The sequence below is a fragment of the Idiotropiscis lumnitzeri genome, chromosome 11 (assembly GCF_059441095.1).
Source record: "Idiotropiscis lumnitzeri isolate Australia: NSW breed Sydney's pygmy pipehorse chromosome 11, RoL_Ilum_1.0, whole genome shotgun sequence".
In the NCBI taxonomy this organism is placed as follows: domain Eukaryota; kingdom Metazoa; phylum Chordata; class Actinopteri; order Syngnathiformes; family Syngnathidae; genus Idiotropiscis; species Idiotropiscis lumnitzeri.
The window spans coordinates 10,673,175-10,698,123 of record NC_142401.1 but is presented as its reverse complement, the minus strand read 5'-3'; the positions used below and the strand labels follow the sequence as shown (position 1 = coordinate 10,698,123).

At 39.6% G+C, this 24,949-nt stretch overlaps 2 protein-coding genes across 4 annotated transcripts; one reads left to right on the top strand and one right to left on the bottom strand.

Annotated features, from left to right (window-relative positions):
• Positions 1–501: 501 nt before the first annotated feature.
• Positions 502–7,956, top strand: b4galnt1b (beta-1,4-N-acetyl-galactosaminyltransferase 1b). The gene is made up of 11 exons (XM_088310035.1): positions 502–795; positions 1,930–2,288; positions 2,388–2,558; positions 3,325–3,431; positions 3,505–3,542; positions 3,624–3,804; positions 3,928–4,020; positions 4,189–4,376; positions 4,899–5,039; positions 5,641–5,878; positions 6,120–7,956. The coding sequence occupies exons 2-11, from the start codon at positions 2,071–2,073 to the stop codon at positions 6,338–6,340; spliced, it is 1,596 nt and encodes a 531-aa protein (XP_088166161.1). The 5' UTR covers positions 502–795; positions 1,930–2,070; the 3' UTR covers positions 6,341–7,956.
• A 495-nt stretch (positions 7,957–8,451) lies between these two features.
• Positions 8,452–22,401, bottom strand: arhgef25b (Rho guanine nucleotide exchange factor 25b). Of its 3 annotated transcripts, none has more exons than XM_088309320.1 (16): positions 22,039–22,401; positions 17,335–17,636; positions 17,152–17,256; positions 14,360–14,490; positions 13,918–13,984; positions 13,220–13,323; positions 13,045–13,114; positions 12,573–12,626; positions 12,391–12,483; positions 12,233–12,283; positions 12,080–12,157; positions 11,806–11,997; positions 10,568–10,748; positions 10,293–10,486; positions 10,072–10,212; positions 8,452–9,074 (listed from the first exon to the last, which is right to left on the bottom strand). In XM_088309320.1, the coding sequence occupies exons 1-16, from the start codon at positions 22,154–22,156 to the stop codon at positions 9,024–9,026; spliced, it is 1,932 nt and encodes a 643-aa protein (XP_088165446.1). In that variant the 5' UTR covers positions 22,157–22,401; the 3' UTR covers positions 8,452–9,023. The 3 variants fall into 3 exon arrangements, with proteins under 3 accessions (XP_088165446.1, XP_088165445.1, XP_088165444.1); XM_088309319.1 differs by having other exon boundaries at positions 12,573–12,662; positions 17,335–17,633; XM_088309318.1 differs by having other exon boundaries at positions 12,573–12,662; positions 22,039–22,400.
• Positions 22,402–24,949: the final 2,548 nt, after the last annotated feature.

Sequence of the window (24,949 nt, the reverse complement as noted above, 5' to 3'; positions counted from 1 at the left end):
GTGTTATGCTTTCACAGCCTGATTTTTTAAAATAAAATCGACTCAACACAAATGAAGTCAACTCCGTTGGCATGGATGATGATAATCATATTGACGTGGATGTAGAATGCCTTCAACGACGAGTGAAGGAGGTTCAATTGTCGATATGGCTGTTGTATTGTTACCAATTATAAGTGCACCTAATGTTGCGACGTTTTATTCGTCGATAACAATGCAACTATAGAAATAAAGCGTTTAAACGAGTAGTATCCTCGGCGGCAGGTGGGGAATGCAAGTTCCTGGTCGCGGAATGGTCAGGAGGGAGAATGTGGTCTTCTGTGATTGGCTGACTCGCCTGTCTGTCTACACAATGCTTTTTCATTAACACGTTTTTTTTTGGGTGAGGTTGGCTGAGTGACAATAAAAACAACACAATTGTTTTAATATCTTTGGGCTTCATTTAAAATCACTTTAATGTATGTGTTTTCAAGCGTCCCCACAAGACGCATTCCTTTAAATAATAACATACACGAACCAATGGCACTGCTCACGTGTGCAGTAATAAGCCGCATTGGAATCTTTCATTATTATCAAGGATACGCGTTCACTTTATACTCCCAGTTCACCAATTGTTAAGTGCTTCATTTGTGCGCCGTAAAGATGCGCCAGTACGCATCTTGCGTGCACGCGCCGCTCTTTGGCATCCCCATCCGTCCACAGCAACACTGAAGAGGAGAAGGAGTGTCCATTTAGAGGAGCGACCTCCTTGCAGACAGCTTACATGGAAAACCGGCTGCGATGGGCCTGTGAATTGAGGTGAGAGCTTTTTCCGAAAGAAAATTGCTCATTGCTCTTTCTTGATCGCATTCGTTCGAATCACGTGTGTGTCATTTAATAAAAACGTGATACTTATAATTTTTTTTTTAACCCTCTGCTGTCGTGTTATTCTTAAGAGCAGTTAGGCCCGGTGCGGTCCTTGTCAACGTAAACATCTCACATAATGATAGGGCGTTACAGATTTATTTTCTGGAAGGTAACGGTGCACATCCCCAAGTGGTCTCTATTGTGTCCATATATGGACAGTATGTCTACCATCTGTTTCTCCTTCATGTTTGCCTGCTTAATTAAAACAGCCACCATACTCACGCGGTAGCATTTCTATGATTATCTCATGTTTAGCGGCTCTTTCAGCGCTGTCTAATATGAGCATGTACATATCATAACATCTTAATTTGATCTGCATGCATGCGTACTGATAATAATCCCCCACCTGAATGATACACTGCTGCAAACTGCATCCAATACTTAAGATATTGGTAAATTAACCCATCATTAACGGCATAGTGTAGAAGGGTTAATTCACCTGCAGCATCTCATTTTTGAGTATGGGGTCGATCTCGGCTCAGGCCCACCTTTTTGTTTGTTTTCTCGCTTCATAAAAGGTGGTCAGCTCCACTGATCAAGCCTGAGTTTGTGTCCCATGACCTGTCATGAAAACCATCAATTGTTTCAATGCCTACCCTGTGATCATGAGGCAATATCACCACACGGTGCCTTGGAGAGACCCAATTTCCACCCCAAAATTTGACATTTCATATTAATTATAATGGGACAATGTGTAAAAACATTTTGATCTGTCAATGTTCAGTATTTAAAAAAATATATAAATTTCAATAATATACCAAAAATGTTCTATCACATCAATGTATTTTTTTTATTTAATACAATGTGAAGTAATCGCTGGTTATGATTAGTGCTGTATAGTGATTAGATTTTTTTAAACTAATTAATCACAAAAAATACATGCATAATTGCGATTAATCACATTTTCAACTACTATTTTTGTGAAACTTGTAACAGATATTAACTTGAATAATATCTCGGAATTAATGCAAAATCACCAAATATCATTCGGAATGAGCTGCAGATGTTTGATGTTTTTTTTTTTAGGGAGTCCAGTCAGAAGACCTCTCGCTATAATCAAGTCAACTGTCGATAAAAACATGGATAGGCGAAGCTTCACCTGATTGGCTCGGAGCAAGCAACCCTTCGATCTGAAACTGGACTCGGCCTTTGTGCTTCTCAGGTCTTATGATGCGCTCCCTGAGGAAGACAGTGTTGTTCGGCATTCTGGTATCAGTGGTTCTGGTACTGGCTCTCATCCACACGTGGCCCACCCGAGCCTACACGTCGATAGACGTCTGGCAGCAACCAGGTCACCTGGTTGAGAGGCATCTGGAGAATCGTCTTCCGGAACCGCATCACGAGTTGAGCGCCATCCCCTTTCATGTGCGCGAGAGTGTGGCAGGGTAAGCACTGCACCATCACCCCCAACCCCCCCCCCCCCCCCACCCCTCTTAACAAACCATATTAACTCATCTCTTGGGTGTCTGTGCTGACTTTGGCAGCTTGTTGGCACGCAACGGATGTGTGTGTAAGAGCGAAGGGGTGACTCTGCCCTTCTTCCAAATCTTATCGTCACGGGTGTCAGCTCACCAGTTGCACACGGCCTTCCAGGCCAGCGAGCTGGAGGAGGTGAAGAAAAGACGGGACAAGGAGTTCAAAAGCCTCCAGAAAAGGTGGGAAAAACTGCAATGAAAAAAAAAAAAACACACCAAAAAATGGAATCTGTCATGAAAAGTGGCACAAAATTTGAAGTAGAATGTTATGGGTATTTTACAGAAACTTGAGTATTACCATGTGACCAAAGGTAATACTATAGCTGGCCCAAAAAATGTGGACTGGAAAATGAGATAACACTGACACAAAATATAATTAAAAAAATGGGTGGAAATTGACAAATTAAATAAAATAATGAATGCATTGTTGAAGCACACTTTGCTTTAATGGCATAAATGATGTCATGTGATTTTGGGTGGGAGTCTTTAACAGGATGGCGTGATCATCCCTTGAAAAACTCCAATAATTAACAAAACAGCTTAGGCCTCTCACCATCTTTTCCATTGCATTTAGGTCTGGGCTCTGGCTGGACCTTTCCCCCAAAAATGTTCTAATGAAGCACTTCTCTTATTTGCCATGCCGAACAGTGACATGTCTCTTTGTGAAGGCTTTGTGACAAAATAAACTGCTATTTAGAATTTCCCCTCATAAAGGGAACATTAACTCCCAAAAAGTAGTTGAAATAATGCGTTCTATGTGCCTTCATTACTCTAAATATGACATTCTGATTCATACTATTGACTTGATTGATGTTCACGTTTTTCCGTGTAAAATAAAACTTGTACAATGCTCCTACATATTTCGATTTTAGCCTTTAATGTCATTTTCAACTTTAATTTAAAATATAAATACAGTTGTATATTGTGTGTCGTCTGTGACCCGCAGGTTACAGACATCTGCAGATATGCTCATTATTGCCGAAGCAAACAACCCGCTACAGTATCCAACACAGGGTGTGGAGGTGCGGCCTCTGAAAACAATCATCATCCCAGGCATGTATCAGAAAAAAAAATTGTCAGTTCACCGCGACTGTAAAAGCACATCTTCATTAAACGATTATTTCAGGGTTGGCTTTGCAGGATATCGCCAGAGAGCACTACTCAGTGAGTATAAATGGTCTTTTTTTCAAAACTGTTTCTTTTAAAAAAAAAAATCACATTTGAGACATTTTGTCATTTTGGCAGATAAATCTCACTGCCACACTGGGGACGCTGAATGTTGCCGCAGAAGTGGACGGGGTTAAAATCCAAGGGGATGGTGAGATGCACATGACCTTGTCAAGCAGCCTTCTGAGCAAACTGAACCGACAGCTGCAGTTTGTCACGTACACAAACACGCTGTTCCATCCCAACACAGCCGACACAGGTGAGGCTTTGGCCAGTCGCCCAGACAGGAAGTTTGGCGTTTATTGTCATCTGTATTTATTATGTTATTTATTTATGATGTTTATTTTTATTTTATTTTTGTGCTTTGTGTTGTGTCTTTCAGTGCACTTTGAGACAGAGGGCCATCAAGGCAACTTCATCATCAAGATCCGTCACGGAGTAACACCCAAACTGTACAATACAGGAAACGAAGGAGGTATGTTTTTATTTGCTTTTTAAAGTGACCTGGAATGCAGAAAGGTGGCTCAAAATAAAAATATATGCTGATGATTTTTCTTCTTATTATTATTTTGGCACAGAATGATAGTTCTTTTCCATGAAGTAAACATATTTCACTTCCCTGCAAACCCCCCCTTCTCTTCAGAGTACAACATCAGTGCTTTGGTTACTATAGCAACCAAAACTTTCCTGCGCTACGACAAGCTTCAAAACCTCATCGACAGCGTGAGGAAATACTATCCAACCGTCACCATTGTCATTGCTGATGACAGTGAAAATCCCCAAAGCATCTCTGGGCCTTACATTGAACATTACATCATGCCTTTTGGGAAGGTAAAACAGCGGGATGGAATATTCTCAAACAATGCATACAGTGGTGCCTCGTGAAATGGGTTTAATTCATAACTAGCACCAATATTTTAAATGTTTTTTTTATGGAAAAAAATGCAGTCTATAATATTTTACATTATAAAAGTTAGGTCATAATTAATCTGAGTAATGTAAAGAATTAAATAGGCAAATGTCCATTGTGATTATCCTGTTATGTGTGCCTTGGCCACTTGGAGGCAGAATAATATAGATATCCTGATATATATTGACATTCCTCTTTCCTCAGTAAGCCTCACTAATGTAAATCTTCCAAGAGTAGAGTATAAAACATATATGAATATAAGTATTGTCATATTAGCTGTGTGTGTTGCTTCACCATTTGTGTTCAAATACGTATTCTCTGCCACAATACAGGGCACTTATCTCATATTTGCGCATGCGAGTGAACGCATTAAAATCGGAAAACCACAACTGTATCTGATGTTTGATTTCTGGGTTTAAAACTCGGTGTGGTGTTTCCTCTAGGGCTGGTTTGCTGGTCGGAACCTGGCCATTTCCCAGGTTACCACCAAGTATGTGCTGTGGGTGGATGATGATTTCATCTTCACCAGCAAGACCAAGGTGGAGAAATTTGTGGATGTTTTAGAGAGGACCACTTTGGACCTGGTGAGGCACGGACAAGCATAGACATCATACAGACATTAACCCCGCCAAGCACATTCAATTGCCTTGTGTATGAAATGCTATAAACTGTTAATGAATTTGCCCGAGCTATTTTTATAACAGACCCATAGGTTCCTCATGTCCTTGAGACTAACTAGTACTCACTGGCACCCTTTTTTTAGAACAGCGCACATTAATCAACAGAGCAAAAAGGTATCTGAGTTGACACGGTGTCTCTTTCATCTTGCTCCCTCCCTTAACCTTCATGTGTAACTGCTCACCCCTCCCCTCTTTGCTCAGCCAAGAAGCAGGGGAAAAAAGCAGCTGGCCGCTCATTAACTTAAAAGAGGTAACTCGTTTTATCATCTCTGTAAGCCGCAAATCAGATTTTTCCAGCTTAGAAGTCCCCTCAAAAAAAAAAAAAAGGAAAAGAGCTCATGATTGGTGACAGCCAGCATTAGCAGTTATGAAAAGCTTGAATTTTTAAAACCGGGATAAATTGTCAAAGCAGTAATCGGCCCATGCTGATGCATGTGTGTTGTGTGTGTGAACAAGAGACCAAAACCTAGTGGACCTTAAAGATTATCACTTTATGTGTGTCCAGGTGGGCGGTGCCGTCCGCGAGGTCATTGGGTATACCAACACCTACAGACAGACCATATCCATCGAGCCTGGGGAGGAGGATGGAGACTGTTTGCACTTGAGGAGAGGTTTCCATCACGTCATCCAAGGCTTCCCCAACTGTGTGGTGACTGACGGAGTGATTAACTTCTTCCTGGCTCGGACCGACAAAATCCAGCAGGTCGGCTTTGACCCGCGCCTCAACAGGGTAGCCCACTTGGGTGAGTACAAAAAAAAAAAAAAAAAGCACTTTTGGTGGTAAACTATGAAAAAAAGCTCAATATACTTCAGTGGTGGATTCAAATAGTTAGGTTAATGAGAGGCCAAATCCTTTTTTTTCCTGCTTCTTGACTGAGCAGAGAGGGGAGGGGTGAGCAGGAGGCAGGGATCAAGATGAAATAGACACTGTGTTTACTCGGATACCTTTTTGGTCTGTTGATTTAAATGTGTGTTTGTTTGCAGAGTTTTTCATCGATGGCCTGGGCTCGCTCCATGTGGGATCTTGTGACGACGTCATTGTCAGCCACGCCAGCAAAATCAAGTTGCCCTGGGCCAGCCAATCAGAAAGCGACAAGGCCTACGTCAAGTTTCGTTACCCGCCAGCCTCCTCAGACGTCTCGCAAAACAAACTTGCACTCCTCTTCTTCAAAAACAGATTTCAGTGTTTGACTCGTGGTGATTAATTTGCTTTTTACGCACATACCGACTTGCCAAAGAAGACATGAGGATTTTTGCAGATTTTTTTTTTTTTGTGCCATGGAAAGGATTCAACAAGTATTTACAGTATCTACAAACCAAACCACCCCCCTGATCAGCTATAAGGTGGCCCGGGCCTGTTGTGGCGGCAATCCCCAAACCCGCAGTTGGACACCGGCACGAAGGGATGCAAGCTCAAGAAGGAGTCCAAGTGGGCCTTTTTGGCCCGTGGGAGTCCGGAGATCATCTATCGGGCACATTACATATACAGTTTACCTCGATGGCGGCTCAGAGCCCGTACCTGACCAACCAATCACAGGGCACCCTACGTGATGTTCCCTCCTCCATGTTTGTTTGTGTGGCGGGCAGCCATGGTGGAAAGTCGAGAAAAAAAGCTGAGCTGGTCCTGAAAAGAAACTCAACATGCACAATGTGGATTGTGAAAAGCTCTCGTACATATTACTGAAATTCAACACTAATACACACAAACATATTATTTTTTTTTTGCCACTTCTACAGAACTGACTTTTTTTTCACTCACACACAGTGAAACCCTTACAAACACTACTGAAAGAATAATTATGAAATAGTTCATCACCAGTGAGTGAAAAAAGCTTCTATGCGGAGGAGAGCATTTCAGCAGTGCGTAGACTGAATTATGTCTCCGATGGCTCCCTCATTTCAAATGCTGCCCCGGACAAATGTTGAACCAAAGTGCACGTTTAAAGACACAACGACATTTTTTAAGGATCAAAGCATGAGAGAAAACCCGTAAGTCATTATTTTGGTTAATACAAATTGCTTCTAGTGCCATTACGCTTCAGATGCCTCAAGTGGCAAAACTGTTCTTTTATAATACCATAAACTTTGAAGGCTTGTGTCACTGTACTTTGCAAAATAGACTGCATTTTTTAGACTTTACAAGCTAGCGCAGAGGTGCCATTGACAAATTGTCTTTTTTTTTTTTAAATGTCATGTTTTTTTTCTGCTATGAGATGCTGACTGTAACTGGACTTTTGCATTCATATCTGCAGAAATGACTTTGAATTTTTAATGCTGCCAGAGCAGGACTCAGCTGACCTTAATCCTATTTATTTAATTCTCAAAGAATGCGTTTCATGTGGAAACCACTTGTCATCTGAGCAATGCAGGTTTGATACTACAAAGGAGTATTAGAGGCACCGGGAAAAAAACATTACATGAATAAAGTAATACAGTATAATAAATAAATCAATTTTAATCGAGACCCCTGGACATTGACAGTCCTGTAATATTTGTAACATGAACTGGCTAATTGGTTAATTCTAAGGTCTTTCTTAACAAATATCCATTTTAATTCAAACGTTATTTAATTTCAATGAGCACTCAAGAGCATGCAGGAGTGCATACTCATTCTGGTATCGGTCTGCATATATATATATATATATATATATGTAATATATTTCTAATTAATTATACTATGAAAATGTGCAAGATTTGACTTCACCACTTTTTTTCCCTCCTGAATTAATACTCCTTTGTACCATACAAATTGGGTCATTATAAATTTTTATGTTTCTAAGTGATGTGACATGTTACAATGTGTTCTGGAAAAAAAACAATCAGTATTAAAACATCTGAGTGTTGAGGAAAATCAAAGGTCTGATTATCAGTGTTATCGAATTTGTTTCCTAGGTTTAACCTTCTGTTGAATAATTAAAATACTTTAATATTGAAATTAGGGGGCCATATTTTCAACACTTAGTAATATACCAGGTTTTCACCACTAGAGGGCAACGTACACTTATGAGTGAGCGCACTGGCATTATATCACAACGATCCGTCAAAATGAAATGGAAATAATCTAATTGTCAACTAGAAAATAAACTAATTGTCAAAAAGTCTAAAGATAAATTAAACACTCAAAGAGGCTCGTCATATTTAACATTCATATTCATGTTGTATAGGTTAATTACTGCCTAATTACATTATTCAACTGGTACATCAAATTACTCACCATTTATGGACAGAAATTTTGTTAAGAGAGGGGGTGCTGCACGGGAATGCTTACAGTACATCTTGATGGGTGAGTCTCTTCACCAAAATAATTAATACAGCGGAGGGGTGTACACTGCGTTCTTTAATTATTATTCATAATTATTATTATAAGAACAGCACAAAGCCAAGCACAGAAAGCAACAACAAACTGCATTTTAACTCTTACACATACAGTTGAGCTCTCCCTTTCGATTATTCCTCTTCAGCGACACGAGCAGAAATGTGTTTGGTTCAGATAACAAGCTAACAATGGCTACGCTTAAACAGCCCACCAAAGTGTAAACAGCTCTTATGCTAAATAGCAAGGTACAAATAAACATTTAATTCATTTGAGGGCAGGGATAAGAGGTGTCACTTCTTTGGAGGAAAATGTAGAATTGATCCCCATGTGAAAAATGCTGCATTAGAAAAACAACAAAAGACATTTCCATGGAAAAAGCATGACGTCTCTACAAAAACGTGCTTTCATAATAGTTTGCATCTAAAACATTCCATGTGCAGTAAGCTGCCATCTGTATGCACGAAACCAAAATGTCTTTGAATGGTATTCAAAAGATACAATGCGTAATAGACTTATGCACTCATCACGCTCTCCATCCAGCTGTGTTCATTTCCTGTTTTTGGTTGATGTGCTCAAGTTTCACTGTCATGGAGAGAGGTTGACTGGAAAGTGGCAGTCACAGCCTAAAAAAAAAAAAAAAACGGAGAGAATTCGGAGTTGAAGACAGTGGCAGAAGGTAATGAACTGTCCAAAGTCAAATGCTCCAGAAGTGGAAAAAAAATGGACTTCCACCATTTTCACCTGTGAAAATATCCCTTTATACAGCATGTTATAAAAGTCAAACAAAACTTGGAGTTTTAAGTGGATGACATCATGTAAGACTTCTTGCGTTTAAGAAAGAAATGTCTCAGGTGGTACATTTACCACCTTTGACCCGCTTTTCTGATAATCCCTTGCTTCCAGGAAATACTACCTCGGAAGACGCAAAAGAGGCAAATAAATAAATAAATAAGAAGGAGCGTTTGTCTCCTGCCTCGAGCTGCAGTCATTACAGCTGATATAAAAAGTCTACACACCCCTGTTCAAAATGTGGGGTTTCATAAATAATTTTTGGGGTTTTATAAATAATTTTCCACTGTTAATGTTAATTGAAAATAAATGAAATCTTTTCCAATGGAGAAGTAAAATAATTATCGGAGATAGTGTGGTTGCATAAGGAGTGCACCCTCTCCTAACTGGGGATGTGGTTGTGTTCAGAATTAACCAATCACATTCAATCTCACGTTGAATGGGAGTCAGTACACACCTGCCTCTGATTAACGCGCAAATATTTCACTTAGTGCTAACACTTCAAAATTTCTCCCACTTTGTCTGAGGACCCAGAAAGGTAGCCGTAAATCACAACCATGCTTGCTGAAGGTAAGTTTTGTTTTGTTTTTTTGTGGGGTGATGCACAGTGTTGCATTGCAGCCCATAACCCACATTTAAATTTTATTACATGAAGCGTGAGGGCGGCAGCATCATGCTTTGGGGTTGTTTGAGAATTATAAATAATAATAGCAAATAGCAATCGGTGTTTAAAAATAGTCAGGAAATGTCTATGTGCTATATCAAAAAATTTGATTGATTATAAAACTGAGCCGTAAACTGTAATAAAACATAAAAATGCTTGCGGTGTACCTGCATGCTGTGCAGGCTGCAGGGCAGCAGAGAAATGCTTGTCCCGTGACTTCCTGTCGCTTCCGGACCCGAAGTGAGCTGTGGCTGTGATGAGATCTGAAGGTGGGCTGCTTGACGCGTCATGGCACAAGGGTTAGACACCTGACAGTGAAAAGTGAAAAATTACTCTTGTCTGTTTCTGATCAGAGAAAACTAAAAAAAAAGATCAAATGTGTATTTACCGCTTTGACAGCTGGGCTGTGGTGGGGCGGATGTAGCGACGGAAGGGAGGTGTTGTAAGACAGCAGGCCGAGCTGCTGGTGGCGGTCCATAGATGCTGACAAGTAAGGCTGCAGGCCACTCGGAGACTTCATGTTCCTGCCGAGGCTGTTCGATTTGCTTTCCTTTCGTTGGTACTCAATCGGAGACTGAAGGGCTGGAGTGAGAACCGGAGACAAATATATTAAAGAGCACTCTTCTGATTTTTTTTAATTGTCAAAACATGAAGTGGCGGTACCATTAAGGAAGTTCCTTTGAGTCTCCAAAATCTGCACCACATCACCGAGCCAAGCTTGTTGTATTTCTGGAGAGGATGCTTGCATGATGAAGCGAGACACGCTCCCGTTTGTACCGCGGGATGTCAGGACGAGAGAGCACGGGCCTTCGCCGGAATTCTGCTCCACGCCCAAGCAGCTCACCTGCAGCACACAGCCCTTGTGTTGACACAAATCTGTCAAGCCAAATGCAAATTCCTGGCTAATCAGCGCGGTTCTACCCATTCCCTTTAAATTAAGCACAGGGGTGGTGCCCACACTGTCAGTGGGGGAGCAGAAATGGACTCACTGGAGTTTATGTAGAAGATTGAAGCACTAAAAGTACATTTATAATGAAATATAAGCAGACTTTAAATTACGGATGATGTTAAGTTGGCAGGGGGGGATCACAAATAACGGCTGATAAGAAAAAGATGATGATAATAATGATACGTTTATTTAATCGATTTCTACAATGATTCCGAGAATTCTTGTAATTTATGTATGAAATACGATGACATCCGCCACACAGAGGAGAGCGCAGAATCTGTCTGCCTGCACCTCGATCAAATTCACCTGCGCCAAGACTTAGACCAGCAAAGTCTAATCTACTTAAATTCACCAAATTGTCAGGCGTGCCGGTGGTGTATAAAAGCCCAGCATGGCACAGCGTAGTCAACCAAATTCCGAAACATGATATAGTAGACTTGTCCTGGCGCGAAAATAAAACTGCGCTCAAGTGATGTGTGGTGTGGTGTCTGTGAAAATAGAATCCTGAATACCATTTTTTATATAAACAGTGTTTATGTGTTTTAATTTTTTTTCTAATTTCTGGGTAATTTATATTACACCATATGGAAAGCGTTTTGTAACAACTCCAGCTGTTGCAAAATGCGCTATATAAATAAAGTTGTATTACATTGTATTTATTCTCTATGACTTAGAAATCATAAGATCCTGCCTACAATTATGCAACAAATAATCTAAAGCTTGTATGACGGAGACAATAGGGATATCTAGTTACATTATTTTATTTGGAAAAATCGTTTAAAATCACTTGTGAATGTTTTATAAAAAATCTTATATGACTTGTGTTGTGTATGTTATTTTCAACATTGTAGCAAAAGAATAATTAAAAAAAAAACACAACAGGCAATAACACAGACAAGACATTATTGTAATTTTCCTAGTATGTATAAAATAATACTTAACCAATATTTACCTTTATGCTGTTTTTAAAAGTATAGCCAGGTAAAGAAAAGCCCTTTTTCTTATCAATCGGCTCGCTGAAGATGACCAGTTGCTCAAAGAGGAAGACCCTCCTCTCCTTTGGTCTGGATAAGAAGCAGCCCTCCTGCTCGCTCACAGAGAAGGTATCCTGCTGGAGGAGCTTCCCCTGAGCTGTGATTTTCCCCTGAAAACAAATACATCCATCACAGTTATCGCCAGAATGTTCACGCCGTGATTCTTCAGGAGTAGGTGCAGGTTTATCTTACCTCAAAGCCTTGAAGCCTGCCCACGTTCATCATGTCGTTGCATCGTTTAGGCACAAAACACGTTACCTCCACTGCCCTCTAAAGAGGCGAACCATAAAAAATGTTTCGCAAAGAAATACAAACAAAAAATGGGCTGAATGATTACAATAATACCTGGAGTTGTTCTACATCACGTCCTGCTTTGCTGTAATACTTTAGGAAGTCCTGAAGATGGCAAAACGTTTTGTTTCAGGATATTTATACCGTCGGATGTCAAAGTTACAAAATAATGTGAAATCCTCACGAAGGCACATTGAGTGGATGGTGCAAACCTTGAGCAGAAGCTGATACTTCATGATCCGTTGGACGGGTTTGATCAGCAGGTCATTCAGTTGTAGCCTGTGCCCCAACTGTTGCCTGACATCCTGGGATTTGACACGCCATAATGGTGACCATGCAATGCAACCTCGCGCTATGCAGTGTCAACCACCAGTGATGAATTGAAAGTTCTCACCTCAAAGAAGGTCTCAATGTACTCGGAGACAACATGCTCTGATTTGGGCTTGTTCTGACAGTAAACCACATACATGTGAAGACGACGCTCCTGGCAGACAAAAATCAGGGCTAAATCATTAACGCAGTGGATGAGCATTATTTCTCCACGGTGCCTTCTATAATTATTGGCAACACTGATTAAGACGTGTCCTTTCACTTTTAATGAATTCTGTTTTTTTCAAAATAACACAAGACCAAAATTTAACAATTTATTTAGCGTGAAAATGCAATTGTTGGCTTTTTAGGAAGGTTAACAGAGAGATGATAGATGGATGTCTGGGTGTATGAATGGGCACGTGTGATTGGTTGGATGGGTTGTTGGTTGGTTGTCTGACTGGATGGTTTCTCTACGGGTGCCAAATGTCATATGTGAGACCCTCCAACCATCAGACAAACTCAAAACAGAAAAGGTTGAGAAAGCACAGTCTCACATGCTTGATGAAGAGCTGGGCCAACGTGTCCGGATCAGCCACACATTTCTCCAGCTCACCCAGGAAATAACTGAGGAATATGACATAGGAAAATGTAAATCACGGCAAGCATTAACCCCCAAAATAAGTAAAAACAGTCAGAGATGTCAGTGAACAATGGTAAAAACAAAAGTACCTCTTATGCCAGTCGTATATCTGATGGATGTTTCCAAAAACGATCCTGTCTTTCCCTTTAAGGTCTTCTGGAACGCCCTGATTGGTCATGGTTGCCATATAGCCCTACACGTATGCACATATATACGCACATGGTCATCTTATGAATTTCCAAGTAACTGTTGTGTGGAACTGAGGATCGAATAACTAAAGATTTTATTGTAGTCCGCCGTGATGTTATGAAGCACAGTCCTCAAATTTCAACGGGCAAGTACAGAAACAAATAGAATAAATGATTAAATATCCAGCTCACCATGACGCAGAATATATTGGTTGTAATTAGTGGCAGCCCTGTACATGATTCAAGGACGCGGTCCATCTCAGTCCGATTCTCAGAGAATGAAGGATTTTTTTTGTATAAATGTTTCTATTTGGCAGATAGACTTACATATTTTGCAAGTGACCGTGCAACCAGACAGATTTTTGGTGAGATATTTCCACAAACTTGTAGCATCGTACAGCCATGGTGGACAATTGCTACGAGGATTGTAATGTTGGTGCATGTTGTGAATGTGACATGAAAGTTGTCGTTAACCCACAGTTGTTTAAAAAAAAAGATGAGATTTAGTCGACTTCAAACTTTAAACATTGTCACAGAGTAGAAAAAGTCGACTCGTCGTCTAATTGGTTCGACCCTTATATTTGAAACTTATTCTGTACCTGTACAATGAGTCCAAGATCTTCCACATACAACCTTTCAGTCTCAATCAGCTCTTTCAGCACATACCTAAGAAAAGAAGACATTTTGGGTTAATTAAATGTAACAAATGTGCATGTGATTGAAAGAAATACTGACAATCATTTGTGACGATAAACACAACCGCTTGAATCCATTACTGTATGTCAGCCACATGGAGGAGAAGGATCACGTCGAGAAATTGTGTATTGCGACATGGATATTTTGTTAAGTACATGAGTGTCAAACCTAAGGCCCGGGGGCCAGATCTGGCCCACAATCTCATTTTATGTGGCCCGTGTTTGTTTCTGTTTCTAGAACCTTTTATTCACATTTAACAAAATTTAGATATGAGATAATGCCATTTATTTTGTATCAATCCTCCCCATTTAAAATTAATTTAAGAATTGTTGAACAAACACTTACAAGCTTTTCTCAAAAGCAATATTTCTTTCTTCCTCGCTGTCCACAGCCACAGACAACTGGCTCCCTGCATCTTCGGTCACATTGCAGCTGTTGTCTTCATCTTGGAGAGTGTTGATACTGGATTTGTGGCTCTAAAATGAATATGTACACATTTTGGTTCAACAATTATGGTGATATAAACTGCGCACAAAACATTAGCGATTACTCAGCTTTCAGGAGGAACCTAAAATGTACTGTAACTATTAGAGGGGAACTTCATTTGAATTTTATAAACGTTTTGGTTTTTGGTTCTTTTCAGTTTATTAAATTTTTTTTTCGTAATAACATTAAACAGGTCGTCCATCCATGATATAATGCTGACCGACCACATGTGGAATTATTTGGAGATGCTGAAAGCATGTCCTAAAGCACCATCAGAGGTCACTTTTGCTAATCCACTTTAGGAAAATCATGACCAAATCCCAAGAAACCGGAGAGTATTAAGAACTTTCTGATGGCTCTTGCGGCTGTTGGCGGAAATGTGTAGATGAAAGGTAGCATGGGATCTGATGGATGGTGGTGATTTGTCAAGGAGGATGGGGTGTAGCGGTGAGTGGATGTTACGGCATGGAGAGCCGTTATATAACAATTGCCCCTCGTCACCTAAAAGCGGTCTAATCTAATGTGAATTTGACGGTAATCCTCTTGACATACTGCAGTCTCACTACATTCTGTTCTCTATCTCTGAACACCGCTTCCTAATCCCTCTGTCAAATCACCATGTAGGTCAAATTTGCACTTTGCTGTTTGGTCTCCTGACTTCCCGTCTTCACCCACCAGACATTTAAACTGCAGAACACAGTGGTACCTCGACTTAGGAGAGACTTGACTTTTTTGCTGTCTTGAGTTGAGAGCAAAAAATTTGAGTTACAAGCGCTAGCAAAGGTGGTGGCGAATTTCGCAGCAAGCTGCAGGTAGAGCGTGAACAATTCTTCCAAAAAAGAAAAAAAAACAATTACTGTCTGCTAAAATACAGTGCAAGACACTGTATATGGGTTAACAAAACTAGCATCAACGTAGTTAGTGGTAGTTTGTTTAAAATAATCGAAAGCAGTCTGTTGTAAATCTGCCGCCATTCATATATAAATCTGGTAGTATGTCTGTATAAATTATACTGCCCCCTGGTGGCCAAGCCATATGCACCAGAATGAACAGCATTTCCTTCCCAGTAAATTATGATCAACAAAATGTTCATTATACTCTATTTAATTCTAACATTGCTATATGTTTTATAAAGTGCAATAATATATAGTGTTTTTTTTTTATGAAAGAAAATGTTAAAAATGTTTTTTGAAGCGCTAGAATGCATTAATTATATTTCTATTAATTTCAAAGGGAAAGATGATTTGAGAATGATTGTTCTGAGCTACGAATATGCTTGTGGAACAAATTACACTTGGAAGTTAAGGCACCACCGTAAAAGAATAGTTTGACAAATTATTTCAAAGCAGACCTTTAGTCTGAGGTGTAGATAGGAGAAATAAACGAATCAATTGCTTGTGCTGATATGCAGTTGTGTATGAGGACAACATCATTTCAATGCACCTATTTGTCAATATAATGAATAGATCAGGAGTTGGCTCGTATTCTTTTAGTTGTCCAAGGCATGTAGACGATTCTGGCGGTTTGGAGAAGGCTGTTTTATGTTCCAGCATGCCTGTTTTCTACTGTAGCAAAGTTCTTAAAGGGCAAACTCGGATGGGTTTGGTGTGGAAAGCCTTGACCTTGGATCCCCTTAAAAACCACTGTATTGTGAGTGACCACTGACCTCACAAACGGATGTTTTCCTGTGTGAATAGTTGCAAAAGGGGAAACAAACTCCACGAAGATCCATCGGCCTGCATCTCACCTTGCCTCTAGGCTCTAACTTGGACTTAAACCCCTCAGCCGGCCGGCTGACTGTTCTACAAGCCGCCTGATTACATCCAGATGCTGTCGAGAAAAGCTTGCAGGATTGATTCGGCTCCCATAAAGCTCTCAGGAGAGTTTAGGGTTACCAGACAGAGGTAAAATGTGCATTTGGCACAATTAGCGAAAGGCGCATTATGTGTGCAAATACGTTCACATGCAAATGTAGCTCAGTGTTTGCATGTTTTGGGAGCACTCTGGTTATTTGCTTGTATGTATTACGATAAATCATCATTAAGAAATGGAACCTGAATAACTAAAGGATTTGATTGCTGATGAAAAGCTCTAATTTAATTGAAATAACTGCAGGGAAGGTTAAGAATTTGTGCTGGAAGTCAAATGTGAAATGTTCAGGGTAGTCAACAAAGTACCGTATTTTCCAGACTATAAATTATGACTTTTTTCCTAGATTTTGAACCACGCTAATACAATGGTGCGGCTTTTCTGTGGATTTTTCTTTCACCGGTAGGGGCACTCTATAGTTCAGAAAATACGCTAATTTATTTTTTTTCTCTTGCGTCTGTTCTGTTTTAACAATCTGTTTATGTACCTTCATGTGCATTATCAGTACAAAATTGTTCTGTGCATGCAGTAAACAACAAATTTTTATCAACAAAGAAAACTGCGGCTTAAATCATAGTGCGGCTTGTATGTCATTTTTGGGGGGGGTTACTGCGGCTTATATACAGGTGCGCTGGAAAATACAGTGTGTATATATTATAAAGTACAGCATTATTCTAGGCTATAAACTCCATTTATGCCTTGTTGTGTTGCGTGAATTGGTGGAGGAGATAACCCGTATGTGGTATGGCGTGATTTTCTATAATATTTTGTAGAACAATTACAAGACTTTGTGTGTCTCCGCCTTGCAGGAGGTCCAATAAGTCACCCTGATGGGAAGGCTGCAGAGGAGAAGAAGCTTCGCAACTTAACTGCTCATCTTTCCATACCTGTGCAAGGAAACACAAGCATTATTTGCAAGTTTTTTATCGGAATAAATACAAGTATTCATGGAATTAAAGCCCCACCGCATCCGCAGAGGGGAGGATGGTGAAGTCGCTATGATGCAAATCCAGAGGACTCAGCGGAGCTCCGCTGTGGGAAAGAAGCGATGGCCGCCGTCTTCCGTCCGACCTACACATCTGCTTGTCGACCCACGTCGCTCCCCCTCTGGCGTCGGAGCTGATCTTGTGGACCGGGCTGGTGAGCCATTTTTTCAAGGCGCCGACAGGGTGGCGTGATCCTCCTGAGCCGGGGCTGGAGCTGCCTGAGGCCTGGCGGGGCGCCGGGTTAACGGTACCGTCGACTGTCGCCACGGAGTACGACTCTGCTGCGGGGAGCAGAGTGGTAAATTGTGGGAGTTTGTCCTCTCGGGTCACAAGCTTCAGACAGATTTATGCACAAAAATTTTCAATTTCCTGTGCTGAGCCTTAAGTTGCTGCAACGGCTGTACCCATTGATACAAAATTGCTCTCGTGAGGAACGTCTCGAAATCATGAGGGGAAATTCTACACGTTATTTTGACTGTACATATTTGTCATAGGAGGTGAAAATATCACACGTTTAATACATGTAGCAGCAAGTTATCTTTTCCCCTCCTCCTATAGCTGACTGAGATGCATGACAGAAATAGTTGTATCACAAATAATCATTCGAATAATGTATGAATTATTCATTTGGGTTTTTAGTATGTGCTGAATTCAAATTTACAGTTATAGAAAAGATGAACTCCTAAAAGTGGTTCTAGTAAGCTTTTTCAAAATATTGTAATATCGTGAAGATGCTTATTATTTACAGTGACAGGATTTCTTTCCAAATCTGGCAAAACATAATTTTAGAATGTGATATTTATCGATTCTGTTTTGCTCCTTATAATATTTTTGAAAATTGCATACTTCAAATAAAAAAATAAAATCGTATTTTCCTTACGTATGTCTCATTCATCAAGCATATTAAATTTGTCATACTGCAATAAAACAGTAAAATAAAATATTTTTTTTTGCACTTGTGGTAAAATGGCAATGAAACTTTGCATTTAATCACACCTGTGGGCTGAGTTTTAATCTAAATTTGCTACTGTCTAACTCCACTCAATTGACAGTACAAACCTCAAAGTAGTCACATGTCAGTTCATCAATTTAATTAATCAAGACTTCAATATGCCATCCTATCATGCCCCAGTTTGATTTTCTTCTCCAACTTTCAGCTTTTACTTTGTGCCATCCAATGTTCACTCACAGTGTTTCCATCAAGAACCTAACATATCATCCGTTCATTTCAGTTGTCCAGGACTACAAGTAGATTGCCATAAGCCATGACTCGCTGTCATCACATTTATGTAAGCTTTAATCACAATGACAAGCCTGCAAGAGGCCAGTGAAAATATGGTCTGGGCATTTGTCCAAACTGCCGTACAGTCATTGAAAAAGAGAACATAGGAACAGGAAAGTACAAATACAGATGGGCAGAAACACACAAACATCCAATTTACTGGTGAAAACATTTCAGGTAAATATTTGTTGTCCAGTTTTGCAAAACTACTTAACGGCGGTTATAACCTATGATTTAGGTTTGGGTGGAGGTCTGCAAGTATTTGCCGTGTTTTTGTTTGAAACCTTCATAAAAAACAAAAAAAAACAAAAAACGTTGTCCTTTAAAGGCACGTGGATTCACCTTCAAGACTAATAAAAACAAATTCTTTCTCGGGGAATTTTTGATAGTATCATTTACTCTCCTACTGGACCTCATAAAAAGCAAGCCTGACCAGAACAAATAGATTGTGGATCCTCTCTGTATCTTGGTCAGTCAGTTGCCGACAATCTCTCATTCTTCTACACATGGGAAAAAATGCTGGTGCCCTTCAGTTAAAAAACAAAAATGTGTTAGTTTGAGTGTGTTCAATAACTTAAAGCGTCAAGAATATCCAAGTGGCCTTTGCAACATTTTCTTCCAAAAATGTTGGGTGATGGTCATGCAATGTCCAAATCGCTGCAGAGGTGCAAGTTAGTGTTTGTTTGAGGGGGCTTACATAACGGGCCACGTTCCCACCGAGCAACAGCTGGACGTCCATCCGGACCCGAGGGTGTCGGCAGTGCGCGCAGGCACCAACGCTGGGATTTCAACTTTCCGTGCAGCTTCTATAGGCAGCAGCGATAATATTAAGGCATTACCACGGCAAACCAAAGCTGATTTGTGAGAGTTGTCAGGGCCTCTACGCAGTCGTGCTGTGTTGGCAGGTGGATTAAAGGCGGCTGAGGGTGATTGAAAAAGACAATGGGGGCAAAAACAAGGGCAAATTCCCTCATAGAAGTCTCTGTGAATTTAAAAACTGCAGTTGTTTGTGTCCACCGGATTGCTGATTTAATTTGTGTTGGATCCTTGCAAGGGATTTATACGCATATGTAAATACATCACATGTCACTGCAGTTGGGAATAATTTGCACTGATTATGCACGCACGGTAATCTGAGAATGCGTTAGAACATTCACTCACTTCATATTTCATCAGGTTCTGATGAGAGAAATTTACCATCAAAATGTTTTCGTAGTTTGTTGACTGCGATTCATTGAAAATTGTCATAATTAGCAGTACGGTATTTTATTGAAATTCTTTAACATCTCACTGAGTCTAAGTGTGATAGAAGCGTTGCATTTGTTACGCATGTCAGTTGTGAGTCACGTGTGCAGGGGGGGGAGCTGATGACTGATTGCTGCTTCATGTTTTGCTCAGACTAATAGATGAAATCCTCATTAAAACTAAATCCTTGCACAGCCTTCCTGTTGAGTATTTTCAGGGAGGGCAAATGGATGGTGGAATAGACGAGAATTGCACTCAAGAACTAAAAGCATTTGATTCGCTTTGGATGTAGTTTACGCAGCTTGCTTATTTTCTTACAACATAGTGTCTCAAATCCCCGGACTGAAAGTAAAGTCAAAATTTCCATCCCTTTGAAAAATTCCATCTTGTTTTATGTTAGAATGCAATGTGTGACGCATGTTTACTTGCTTTCATCTTCCGTAAAATAAACAAATCTGCCCAAATGCAGACGGGGTTGAAACATGTTGCAGACCGGTCGATTTTTTTCTTGGCTCCCCAAGAAACACCATCACAACCGATGTTGAAATGCAGTTTCATAGTCGTTCATCAAAAATGAGCCAAAGGCAAAGAATGGTAGTGAATTGCCAACATATATTTTTCACCAGATTTTTTGGGTGGGACTGAAAATGTGTTTTGTGTTATTTTGACTACGTCTCTGTTATGAGCACATATATGACTAGACAGCAGTAAAGAAAATATTTAAATGTGATATCATGGCGACCCACACTTAAATGAGGCTAGGAGATTTTTATTCTCTTTAGCCACATTGGCTAAGACGTTTCATGACACGGGGAAATCATGGAAAGGATACAAAAGCGATATGGAATAAGCAACTCAACATGCAAATTTAAAGTTAAATAATGACTCTTAAGACTATTCCTTGTCTGTTTGTTTTCCTAAAAATGTCATCTGAATATTTTTTAAGAGGATTAGTGACTTTTAATGTTAGTGGAACTAGTGATTGGTTCCCCAACAATTCCTTTCTTATACCATTAAAAAAACTCTCCTGCGAGGCTTAATTTTCACAAGTTCCACATTCATTCTCAGCATCCATCCATGCAGGGCGGCTCTGTAATCACTCTGTGAACAACTGGAACAACACTGGATTTAAGGGTCAAAGCGTGTGTGTGTGTCTGTGTGCATGCGCATGTTGGTGAGTCTTTGTGTTTAGTTGCTTTGGCTGCAGACCAGCGCGACAACATCAGGAGTATTCATTTCATTAACCACACACGCAGTGTATATGAAAATTACCAACATTACAAAGCAAAACAAAACACCGGATAATGTTTACTAACGCTAGTACCACTCAGTATTAAATGCTTTTGCACACATATACAGTGAACCTAGTTGATGTAAATAAAACCTTTTGTAAAGGAATATTTAATACTTTTCATTCAGCTCTTCTGTTCAACAGTGTTTTTTGAGCCAAGGCACATCTTGTATACACTGAAAAGAAATCTAACAAAATAAAACACAATGTGGATGCACAGTTAGTAAATAATGGTGGGAGAACATTTAATTGTTTTGTCTTAAATTTGTTACAAACACACTCTAGATCCGGTGTGGGCAAACTACGGCCCGGGGGCCACATGTGGCCCGGCCCGTTAGACGTTTTAATCCGGCGCACCGAACTTGAAAATAATTTATATATATATATATATATATTTTTTTTTACATTTATATATATATATATATTGTTTTTAATTTTTATTTATTTATTTTTTCTCCAATGAGGTGAGGTTAACAAAACACTCCATCCATCTACTCCTGGTCCAGCCCCTCTGCCAAATTTTAGAATCCATTGTGGCTCGCCAATCAAAAGTTTTGCCCACCCCCGCACTAGATACACTATAGACACCACTGAAGGCACAACTAGTTGGGAATAACTGTTATTTACAGTATGTGGTATGTCTCAGTTTTTTTTTCATTTACCTATAAGTGATAAACATCTATTTAATCCAAAAAGCATATTCTACAGCCGGTATGTAAGAAACAAAAGTAAAGTAGGAATAAGTGAAATTGTGAAAATATTTAAACACTACAGATAAATCTGATAAGAACGTATTAGAAGGTCAGGACACAGACGGTAGAAAACGCACAAAAGAGTTTTTGAGGCAAGCATCCGCATACTGTACCTCTCACTTGGACAAAGCAGCATCCACATTTACGGAGCAATTTTCTAAACAGGTGCTGACACCCGCATCCCCGTTGCCGGTGACCCCCTCTCATGACCATCCTTTGCCACTGACACATTGGAGAGTCACATCCAATGCAAGCATAGTGGTGGATAAACACGAGCACACTATTCCGGTGGTAATCTCCAGAGGAAAAGACATAAAGATCGTCCCTTAGTCCTTTTCCAAAAAGAAAATACAGACAAAAAAATGCTCAAAAACTACTCAAGCTCTCCGTTGCCAGACAGTAATCCAAGAGCATATGAGAGCGACCATAAGTGCTTGAGGGGCTGACAGAGAGGAAAGGGGAGGTAGCAGGATATCTGATGAGGTTGGGATAACATACTCACATGGCTGAGCCTGCACTGAAATCCTAGCCCCGCCTCCTCTCACCCTCTTGCAGCCCCTTGATCCCCCTCCTTTGCTTCCGCGACTATAATTTTACACTCTACTGCTGTTTTGGAAAGCAGCTTGTTTTAATAATAAAAACTGTATCCACGAAGAGGAACGAGAATAAGAAGTGGAGACACTGAAATTGGACCACCATACAACTTTGTTGTAGCAACACATGCAGACTATTGCATTTGCTGATTTATAGAAATAAAGAAAGTCTTTTTCGCTTGTGTACTGTCACTACTTGTGTAAAAAAAAAATAAATAAATAACACTCCTTACTTGCTTTTATGACCACAGGTAGCAAAGAATCCTTGGTGGAAAAAGCAACAAGTGGAAATATCAGCAGTGATATGAGCTGGCAGGATGGAGGCGGGCAGATTTAATCTCAAAACCAAGATTAAGTATTCATGACTAGATGATCTTCTGAGTACAGCTGTCCAGTCATGTGGCAGCCGGTAGTGTGATTCAAATGCACATAAACTCGCACGAACCCAAACATGGAAATGGTCAGAGAAGGAAAAGATTAAGATTTTTATTCATCATTGATGACGGAATATGTTTATTATTAATGTGTTCGCTTGACCGGCGCAACGTGAATGTTACTCAATTGAAGTGTGTTGGATTCGCTTCTACGAGATAACCTTTGAGTGACTAAGAACCATTCAATATTTAATCATGCAGATAAAGTTGAGAGCTTTTTTTTTTTTGTGGCGAAGATCACATCTTAATCATAAAGTGACCTTTATAAATTAAATTTTCTTTGCAGTGTATCAGGAAAGTATTTGCTTTACTTTTCTAGCCATGTTGCCTAATTACTGTATGTCTTAAAATCCATCTTTATTTTCCACAAATTGTGACATTAAAGATATTTTAACCTTGTTGCCTACTCAAGTGAATCAAGGTTTATTTCATGCTCCTTGAAAAAGGAATTTGCTCTTATCATTTTGTAAAAAAAAAAAAAAAAAAAATCTGTCATCAGAAATGTGCGATCGCTATTAACTTTTTACAGATATCAAATGCATTTGCCCCCCCCCAAATGCCTTCTTAATATAATTTGAGTAAACAATAGTTTTTACATTTGGTTGTGAATATTTTCCCTAATTTCTGATTTAAAACTCACTTTTTTTAAATTATACATAATAACAATGAAATAACAGACAAATTGTGTAAAGTTCATAATGCAATGATGAGATTATATATTTATGATCTTGTCTTAACATTAAGGTAGAGGTCACTAAGACGTTGCTCGCATGCATCGGGTAGGCTCCAAGGACAACACGAGTAGCCCACGGAACTGTCCTAAAAATAGCTGAACAGTGACATTGTGATAAATTAGAAAAACTCCAGTCATGCTTGACTCATGGATGACTTAGACGTTCCGAGATATTTTTTTTCAAGCACCAGTTTGGCAGTCAGTGAACAAGAGAAAAAAAGTGCTTGCTTCAAGCTGTATTGTGCCACTCCGGGTTGACATTAACTGGAAAGCTTATCATGAAACAAAGCGAACTGCATGCTGTGTACTTAACATAACACCACTTGACTTTGTCTGACAAAAGTCAAGAAGCAAGCTTATAATGCAAAAAAACAAACAAATGCAAAACACCATATATGGGATAATTTAGCTGTTATAAATTTGGAACACAAACGGTGCAGCAACAAACTGAAGACCGACAATATATCAATGGAAAGTGACTAATATTGCAGCTAACTGAGTCACTTTATCATTAAAACAGATTATGTATACACACACACACACACACACACTCACACACCCTCCCACCCCTGCGCACACACACACATTTATTCATTATATTCCCCCTATTGGCCAAGATGCACACAACAGGAAGAGCTCCACAATGAATGCATGACATCATGATAAACAAATTTTAGTTAAGTTTTAGTATTTGCATTCTATTCATTATTCGTTATAACTATATGCTATTACTGCAGATTGCTCATAATTTTCTTTTTATGAAAAAAAATGAATAAATAAATTGTTGCCATTTTCAGTTCACAGTTTGAAAAAGATAGTCGGGGGTGGGCAAACCTTTTGATTGGTGAGCCACAATGGGTTTGTAAATTTGACAGAGGGGCCGGACCAGGAGCAAATGGATGGAGTGTTTTGGTCACCTCACCTCATTGGAGAAAAAAAATACATCCATCCATTATCTGTACCGCTTCTCCTCACTTTAATTTGAAAAGAAAAACAAAAGCATTACAACAAAATATATGTCTTTGACACACCACAGTATTAAGGAAAATAAAACACAAACAAGGTTTATTCATTTAATTTTTTTTTCAAGTTTGGCGGGCCGGATTAAAACGCTTAACGAGCCGCATGTGGCCCCCGGGCTGTAGTTTGCACACGCCTGCTCCAAGGTAAACCGTAATAATGTGTGAAAATGAGTTTGACTCCTCCACAAAAGCATCTGTGACATAAAATATACATGAAAATTAAATATATTTGTTAATTATAA

Excerpts from the sequence above, each read along its gene's own strand:
- b4galnt1b (XM_088310035.1), top strand. The coding sequence starts at position 2,071 with ATGATGCGCTCCCTGAGGAAGACAGTGTTGTTCGGCATTCTGGTATCA. Across the intron at positions 2,289-2,387 it reads GTGCGCGAGAGTGTGGCAGG|CTTGTTGGCACGCAACGGAT; the intron begins GTAAGCACTGCA and ends TGACTTTGGCAG. Across the intron at positions 5,040-5,640 it reads AGAGGACCACTTTGGACCTG|GTGGGCGGTGCCGTCCGCGA; the intron begins GTGAGGCACGGA and ends ATGTGTGTCCAG.
- arhgef25b (XM_088309318.1), bottom strand. The coding sequence starts at position 22,156 with ATGTGTCAGTGGCAAAGGATGGTCATGAGAGGGGGTCACCGGCAACGG. Across the intron at positions 14,491-17,151 it reads GCGGAGACACACAAAGTCTT|AGCCACAAATCCAGTATCAA; the intron begins GTAATTGTTCTA and ends TATTCATTTTAG. Across the intron at positions 10,749-11,805 it reads CTTTTAAAAACAGCATAAAG|GTGAGCTGCTTGGGCGTGGA; the intron begins GTAAATATTGGT and ends TGTGTGCTGCAG.